At 35.1% G+C, this 9,120-nt stretch overlaps 1 protein-coding gene across 1 annotated transcript; it reads right to left on the bottom strand.

The window, feature by feature from the left end:
• Nucleotides 1-1,314: 1,314 nt before the first annotated feature.
• On the bottom strand, nt 1,315-4,297 carry LOC106332851 (endoglucanase 16). The gene is made up of 8 exons (XM_013771344.1): nt 3,867-4,297; nt 3,508-3,720; nt 3,096-3,296; nt 2,923-3,000; nt 2,629-2,778; nt 2,439-2,547; nt 2,193-2,356; nt 1,315-1,893 (listed from the first exon to the last, which is right to left on the bottom strand). Exons 1-8 carry the CDS (start codon nt 4,086-4,088, stop codon nt 1,570-1,572), a joined length of 1,461 nt encoding a protein of 486 aa, XP_013626798.1. The 5' UTR covers nt 4,089-4,297; the 3' UTR covers nt 1,315-1,569.
• Between the last annotated feature and the right edge of the window lie 4,823 nt (nt 4,298-9,120).

The following is a 9,120-nucleotide window of genomic DNA, read 5'->3' as shown; positions in this document are numbered from 1 at the left end:
TAATAATTTTTGTTTTGTTAGTTTACCTTAGTTTGTAGGGAATTTTATTTTATTTGTTTGAAAATATTTTATTCGGAAATTTTCACATTTAAAAATTGTAAATTTAAATAATGATTTTGCATATTATACTTGATGATTTTAAATCATATGTGCACAATCTCAATACCTTATAACCCCAAATTTTATATAGTATATAGCAGGGGCGGATGCACGTTCATAGGTCACATGCCGCCTAATACTTTTCTAAATATTTTGTGTCATATCTAACAAATATGAGCAACATAGCTCAGTGGCTTGTAGTTCCCCAAATATGTATTGGAGCAAGGTTCGATTCTCCACATTACCAAATTCTAGTTTACCCATTTCCTATTATTTCTTTTTTTTACTTTTTATTCTCGTGTTAATCTCATTTAATATTATAACAAAATTTAAAAACAGCCTTTTTCCTACATTTAATTTATTACTAATTTCACCTGCATATTTATTTTCTTACATCATCTGTTTGTCTTTCTAACTAATTTTTTTTTTTTTGGTAAACTAATTATCTTCTTTTACATTTCATTTAAGCAATTTACCTTGCTCACATATATATAACATTTATTTTACATCATTAGTTAAAAATCACTTTATATTTTTCGATAAACTATTTAGACAATAAGACACCTAAATTAATTTTTGAAAAAAATAAATATTAAAATCAAAATTTTAAAATCCAAAATAGTTTAAGATTAGTTTTGTTTATAGTATACTGGCACCAAATTTAAATATAGTATAATACTTTAAACTTAATTTTATTAGTTATTTTTATTGTATATTAATATATATAATTTTGATAAAAAATAATTAATTTATAAATATATATAGTGCCCCCGATCAAAAATATTTTTGGATCCGCCACTGGTATATATGACACAGCAAGCAACGACGTATCTTTGAAAATGATTTTGAATCATGTTTTCTAAATGTTCCAATACCACAGAGCACCTCTTGTTAGCTTTAAGGGCGTGGCAATAATTTGTGAATATTTTCATACTGGAACCTAATTCAAATTCAAAATCAGGGTCATAAATTTTGGAAACAGTCCAAACTTATCTATGAACTCACAAGTAAATAATATATGATATATTCATTTTCTACATCACACACATGACAGCGAGCAACTATTTATCTAGATAATAATGTATTAATTTTCTTTTTAGAAACATAGATAATTATTTAATCATATATTTGATAGTTTCATGTAAATTACATAGAAATTAACAACAAAACATTATTTCATCATATGAAACAAAAATAGAGTTAAATATCTACGTGAAATGGTATGAATCTACCATTCCGGCTATTCATTAGTTCCACTTAATTGTAGTTTCAAATCATCAGGGCCTTATTATTATACCCATGCAATTTTATATTTTTGGAGAAAACGGATTTCCAAAAACCAACCTACAAAGGCAAAAATAATGAAAATAAAGTCACATTGCATGGCCACATGCTTCTGCAAATATATTAGGTTAAGGAAACCCTAAAATAATACTTTCCATCGAAGTGGTCTCATCAAATGTTATGGCTCTAAGCCGTGGCGGCAAGCTTGGCAAGAATACCGACGGCGATAGAGTTGATGTAAGTGCAAGGCTCCGTGTAAACGGATGTCCAACGAAAGTCTTGGAAATTATCTTGACGGTCGGGTCCTCCCACGATGGCTCCGGTCAGCTCGTTAGCGTTAGGCTGGTTCTTGTTGAACCATTTCACAAAACTCAATGGACAGCTTAAAGGCGCATTGGCTTCAGACATTGGCACTGAAGCTCCTCTGTGGTGGGCTTGCTTAGGCGGGTTTGGTCCGAACCCAACCATGTACGACCTTCCTTGTGGGTTATGCCCTAGTATGTAGTCAATCTGAAACGTGCATATGATAAGAAAATTAGGGAATTTTTCTATAGTCTCGTGCGAAACACAATTCGTTTCCTGGCATTAAGATTTAATATATATATTTCTAAAAAATTAGGAATCACTTCACAAGTGAAAAAAAATTGAAACTTCCGATTCAAAAAATAAGGTTTTTTTTGTCTTTTACTGGTGCAAGATTCAAACTAGGCATGATCCGTATAGTGGTCTTTCGTTTGTTTATATTAACCATGCTTGTTTTCTTGTGGGTAAATAAAGGGAAATTAATGAAAGAGTAACGAATATTTTACTTGTTTTTTGGCGAAAGCCATGAGATGTGTTGAATCGAATTGCTTGCTTCCGCAAAAGATCTTTTGGTTGTATTTCTGGAGGATATCGGCGTAGGCGGAGAACAAGAAGGCAGTTGCGGTGACATACTGAGTGTTGGCTCCATCCCTCAGGTGAATCATACCACCTATTATACACCAAGAATATAACGTTTGACATCATATATAAATATGTTTCTAAATATGTATGTTAGTGTATGGAGATAGAACCTGGGGTATTGAAGACTTGGTGGTAAGGACTACCAGGGAGATTCGAGCAGATAAAACTATCAGCCTGTTGTTTGTATAGGTCAAGTCCTTTTGTGCCTTCGAAAATCATCTACATTTACATATATAAACGAATTTATACATAAATCGGATTTGACCAAAGAAACGCTATAACTTTGGACATGTATTATACCTTTACAATGAGCATCTGCGCACCGGCATATTTGAGATCCCAACTAAACTCAGCGACGTAGCCACTTATGGCTTCAAATTTGAGGTAGCTAAGGTACACCTGTTTCCTCGTTGCCTTGTATAGCCATGTTGCCGCCCACAGCAACTCGTCCTTAACATTTGTGTCAAAATTGATATCAATTATTTTTTAATTGATGTCAATTAAAATGTGAACAAAATCATAATTTAAAAAAGATAGAAAAACAACATTTGATATTTAGAATTGAAAATGCTTAGAAGTTAGAGATGAGATTACGTTGTAACCCGAGCAAGAACAATAGAAAGGGCATGCTCCATCATACGAACCCTTGTGGCTCTTCGCTAGCTTGAAGAGCTACATATTGAAATAATGATCAAATATTTAATCCGTTTAATAATAAAACGACTATCTAAATGTGTATACAAGTATGTATATATCTATAAGCTCACCAATTTGGCTTTGTTTAGGAGCCGGCGGGAGTATTTGTGGTCGATGCGGCGGAAAACGATCGAGGAAGCAGCCAATGCAGCGGCAGTCTCAGCTGCGATTTCTGTGCCAGGATCTTTATCACTTATCTGCAATACCGTCCTTGCTGTTTGCATGTTCTCAGGCCTCGCCCAACACTTGTGATCCAGGTGTGGATCACCAACCTATTTGATTGTATTCGTATTCAGAGTAACTTTAGTTAGGAAATAAGCTCGTTCATCTTACTTGCATGATGTAAATTTATGTAAATGGCCTTTCCATTCCAAACGTAAGTAAGAAACAAGGTTTTTGATCTCTTTGACTCATATATAGAAAGATCAAATATTATGTTAAATATGTATTACAAAGTTGTTTAAAAATATATTTGGATCGGACCTGAACATAGAGGCGGTTCTTGCGAGAAGCACATTTGAGAAAATAATCAGTGCCCCAACGGATAGCGGCACGAGCATTTTCGAGCTCTCCTGAGGCACGGAGTTCTTTATCGTAGTAAATGGTCGACCAAGCCAGCGTCGTGATCGTGAACGCCATTGGAAGACCATACTTCACATTGTCTCCTGCGTCATAGTACCCTCCAGCCAAATCAACCTATAAATATATAATCACTTTATGAGTTATTGTAACGTGCTTCTGTTGGGTAGGAACCTAATAATTATTGCACATTATTATTAATTATAACAATAATTATTCCACAAATTTCTTTTTAAAAAAATTATTATTGCACAAAAACTTACATTTGCAAGTTTGCCATCATCAAGAGCAGAATCACCTCTCCACGGAACCCTATTGTTTGGAGGGAGTTTGCCTGATCTTTGAGCTTCTAAGAAGATTAGAGATTTGGTTAGGGCTTCTTTGTAATTTATATTTGTACCATTCACACACACAATGCTTATGAGACCCAACAATATGGCCCTAATCACAACATTTACTCTTTCTTTTTCTCCATGATTACCCATAGTTCCAAAATTTACTTTTGTAATAAAAATGCAAACTCTTTATATAAGAAATGATAGCAGGAAGGAAAAGTAACTGAATCTTTTTGTTTGGTTCTCTTTTTATGAATTTCGGTTTTTTTGTTTCAACAAAAAACGAAAAACAATTGCATGCTTTTCGTCTTTTCTTCTTTTTTAGTTTTTTTTTGGTGTTTGTTTTTGGTGTTTGTTTTTGTTTTTGTCTCCTTCTCTCTTAGGTTTTATATCGGTTTAAGATGGTGGAAGTGATTATTAAGAGGACTTATAATAGATTTTTCTTGGAAAGTTAAGTATAGGCTTACTAATCTTGACAGATTTTCATATCCATTGGTCACTATTTTTTTGTCGTTTTTGTTCTGATTTTTTAGTTCTAATTTTCATTATCCTAAATAAAGATTTTGGATTGTTTTTTTTTTTTGATTAATTTTGATCGTAAATTGCTCCTCTTCGGATGGGTAGACGTAAAACAGTCTTTCGGGTAATTAAAGAAAATGAAGAAGACATGAATATACTTGATATAAGTAAAAAAAAAGTTTGAGAAAAGTACCCAAACCCTTTAAGATCAATTCTCCTAGGCTCTTTGTGGACAAAAAAAAATATCCTATGCTCTCCCTTATTTTTCTATTTTAATTGTTATTTATTTAACTCCGGAAGCAGAGTAGAATACCACAAAACCATGATACAATTTAAAGAATTACAATCTACCGAGGCGGACTATCCAATCCAATTGGATACTCCATCAGGTCAATCCTTAATCGACTTCATTGGGAATTCAATACATTGAAATAATGGTGGGTTGAATCAATATTCAATCTTAGGCTCCTACGTCCCCGGTATCCTTTCATTTCTTATTTTTTTCATCACGAATAGATGATTTGACAACAAGAAACGAGCCACGAAGAACCCATCAAAAGACAAGTTAATACCAAACCCAGAATGTATAATTTAGTAAAACTTGTTGAAACTACAAAACCTTGGACAACTTATTAAAAGTTCAACTGATTTCGACTGTATAGAACTTGGTTTGTATATGATGTGGAATAGATAGATCGTATATTGATTATTGACGTAATAAATCCAAATTCGGTATAACAACAGGTACATGATCATTTTTTTAACAAAAAAACATACAAAAACAACCAAACAAACAAGAAGAAACGAAAAATGGTGTAACTTAAACTTAGTGCAATGGAACTCAGCTTCATCACCATCAGACGGAATGTCACAAATATTCATCAAATGAGAACTCTTTCTCACAAAGAATGGTTTCGTATGCAGCATCATCGTACAAGTTGTGATAATGCTCAAGTTACCTTATAGCAATTTTACTCTGCTCAAATAAGAGGTTCAGTTGTAATACTTCGAATCCACATGGAGCGAGGACACACAATAAACTCAAAAACAATCAAAGATTAAGCTACACAATATATTTAAAGCAGTAAATAAAACAGATCAAGCAGATTGATTGGTTGGTTGTAAGTAATGAGAATAAATAGCTAGATTAAAGGTTCATGCAATCAAAATTATAGAGATATAGAATGTTTAAGGTGTATATGTGATATTCTAAAACTCAAATTCTAATGTATAGATATCAAATTTTCGCATGTGAGTCTAATAAATTATTTAAGTCCAGTATTCCCGCTTCTCATGTGAACACGAAATGAGTATCGATTGTTGCTACCTTTCTAGCGTCAATTGACACTTCTTCGAACCGATTTTAAAGTCTTATCCAATAGGTTCACTAAACTTCCTAGAGCAGCTGGCGCATGTATCCAGCAACTTAGTTCAAAAGAATCAATTCTGGTGAAGAACCTACCATCGTAGTTGTCTATAATCTTAAGATCATGGTTCTAGTTAGTTACTCTAGAACACAAGCATTAAAAGCAATTCTAATGATTGATATCTTTATCACCCTATAAATTCTAGTTTTGGCTAATCTTTCATAACCCTAGTTAACCCTAAATATAACAAAAAAAACTACTCAAACATATCAAAGTAGAACATAGCAATAGCCTGAATAAAATGCATGGAATAAAGTTAAGAAATCAATGGAGTTTCAATACAAATCTCTGAACGAGTCTTGGATATTCTCTCAAAATGTACTGAAAACTCTAAAACTGTTTGCTGTGAATAATAAAAAATAAGAAAAGGTGTGTTGCCTAATACAATGCCAGAGCACATAAATATTAAGCAAGAGTCAGTCAGGGGCAGTCTTGTAATCATGTGGATCTTTGGGCTTAAGTCGGCTTTGAACAAGTCGGCCCGTCTACGCGCGTTGATGTCGACCGACGACGAGATGTGTTTGCCGATCGACACTTGAACTGAATGTCGACTTTGGTTGGTTTCTGAACATCTATGAGTTTCTTTTATCTATAGCTCCAATATACTCCATAATCTTGACATTGCTCCAAAACATACCTAGACCTGTAAAGATTCTAAATAGACTCCAAAACATAATAAATAAACTCTAAACCAACTATATACCATGGCCAAAAACTGGTAAAATCCATGGTATATCAACTCCCCCATACTTGAGGACAAACAAAACACAGAGTTGTCTTATGAAAGAAGTTTGAAAATAGGAGGGACTTAGATAATTTAAAATCTTTACTCTCACTTCTGAAAATATGAATAGGTGGCAATGACTCAATACCAACCTTATAGATGTTTCAATGTACTACACTCTAGCTTAGTCCCCATACCATGCATCACACAACTCCACTGATAGCGCCTGACATACTTCTCTACTGACCTCATTTCTGCATAAATATAAATGTGTAGGCTACATCTTGGGAGTATCGATCAAGGGACACATGGATTCAACTCAAGCAAGTATCTGGGCCAACATATAACTCTTTTTGGTTCTTTCCTTCTCTCTTTTTTCTTCTCCGAATCTCGATTTTGTTTGGCAAAGTGTAGGCGAATAGTGGGGTCATCGGTAATGTACCTAACCCTCGCTTCCAACAATGTGTGATTATTCTTTTGAATTTGAATAGTGGGGTCATAGGTAAAGAACCTACCCCTCCGCATCTCTGGAAATCATCTCAATCGTTTATAATATGGATGCTGAAGAGAGGTGAAAGGGGAACTAGAGACACTTAGTCTAATACCTTCCAAACTCGCAGGTGGATTCCGATCCAATGTATACCAAGCCCAAAAACAAGCGATTTGAATTGATTAAGGTTGGAATGTAGAAGTCGCGGAGAGTTAGGCCGGCTGGTGTAGTGTTTGCATCTTTTTGCTAAATTTGTTTTCCGACTATAAGTATGTACCTTTGCTCTTTGGCATGCCACTACTTATATACTGTGTTATGTGTTGCGAACCATGTATCTTATATGATAAATAAAAGAATGTTTTGTGTAAACGACTTGTTGTTAACTGATATTAGTATGTCCAAGCTAACACAACGTTAGATTGAGGTACCATTGAAAACACTTAGGCCTCAATATGACGTGACGTGTTAGAGGGTGGACTGGTCTAGTCACGAATTGCACCCTTTGTGGCCTGTTCGGATTGTCCCTAACCCGTCATGTAGCGCTTCCGAACCTTGATAGATGGTCGGTCTGTCGGTCTGTCGGTTATGTTCTTGTTTGATTGTTGGCCGGTAGTTCTACCCTACACCTAAAACGGTTCAGGGGTGGTACAGAGGATGCATGTTATCCTTATGACGAAGGGGGTTTGGGAATTAGGCGTGTGAAGGAGTTCAGTACTGTCTTTGTATTGAAGCTTATTTGGAGGTTATTATCACAGTCTTCATCATTTTGGGCTGTGTGGGTAAAACATAATTTGTTAAAACATGAGACTTTATGGTATGCAAAGGACACTTTGGTGGGCTCTTGGGTTTCGATAAATCATTTGAGGTATCAGCCATTTGCTACACAATTTATTCGCATGTATATTCGAGATGGACTTGAAGGGATATTTTGGACAGACTTGTGGCACCCTCGAGGTCAACACTTTGGTGGGCTCTTGGGTTTCGATAAAGCATTTGAGTTCACCCACAAATATGGATGCTGAAATGCCATGATTTATGCTTGTACACAAAAATTGGTAACTGAAAGAAATGCCATGATTTGTGAAGTCTTTACTGATGAAGATTGGAGATTTTGTAGGTGCTGTGACAAGCATATTCAGGCCTTAGTTCTCGACATTTAAATTTTTCCTATCAACTTGGCGGAGAACGTAAAGGATTGAGTATTTTGGAGAAATGGGGGAAGACACTTATGGTGATAGGTTTGTCTCTAATGTGACTTGGGAACTCGCTAAACCTCGTAAGGAGAGACTTGTTTGAAGCAAGCTGGTCTGCTTTCATCACATGGCTATCTATCAGAATTAGACAACCAACAGGACATCGTACGAGTCAATGGGGCCATCCTCAGGGTTGTGTCTACTGTGGGGAGTCAGATGAGATGAGAGATCACCTATTTTTTTGCCTGTTGATATACCATGGATATGACCCATTTTTACCCATGATATATAAGTATTTTACTATCTATATACTATATATTCTATCCTATTAGGTATGTCTTCAGGTTCAGAAGTATCTTGGACTAAAGTGATGATTATGGAGCATTTAGGAGCTTAAAAGAGATTTCATCCGAGCTGACCATTAGAGGTCGATACGAAGAAGAAACAATCGATCGATGCACATCCAGTGACGTCGATCGATACAGAAGAGAAGCTCGATACAGAAGAGAAGCCTCGACGATTGAAGATTATGATTGATCGATGTACATCATGTACCATCGATCGATGTCGAGACGCGGAAGCGCGACTTGGTTTCAACCGACTTTAAACCCAAGACTTCACCAAATTACAAGATTACCCCTGACGAGTTTTTAACCTAATAGTTATATACTTGCCTAAGTGTTAGCAGGCAAGAGAGCTTTTGGCCACCTTTGTATTCTTATTTTCAGCAGAGAGTTTTAGGAGAGAATATCATAGAGAGATTTGTGATTGAAACTCCACTGATTCATCTATTCTATTCTATGCAGTTTTTATTTATATTTTGTGTCAT

The sequence above is a fragment of the Brassica oleracea genome, chromosome C3 (assembly GCF_000695525.1).
Source record: "Brassica oleracea var. oleracea cultivar TO1000 chromosome C3, BOL, whole genome shotgun sequence".
Lineage (NCBI taxonomy): Eukaryota > Viridiplantae > Streptophyta > Magnoliopsida > Brassicales > Brassicaceae > Brassica > Brassica oleracea.
The sequence above is the reverse complement of the archived record's forward strand: the minus strand, read 5'-3'. Positions and strand labels throughout refer to the sequence as shown.

Coding starts and splice junctions, on each gene's coding strand:
- LOC106332851 (XM_013771344.1), bottom strand. CDS start 4,088: ATGGGTAATCATGGAGAAAAAGAAAGAGTAAATGTTGTGATTAGGGCC. Junction 2,357..2,438: donor CCAAGTCTTCAATACCCCAG/GTTCTATCTCCA, acceptor GGTGTATAATAG/GTGGTATGATTCACCTGAGG. Junction 1,894..2,192: donor TGGCTTTCGCCAAAAAACAA/GTAAAATATTCG, acceptor TGCACGTTTCAG/ATTGACTACATACTAGGGCA.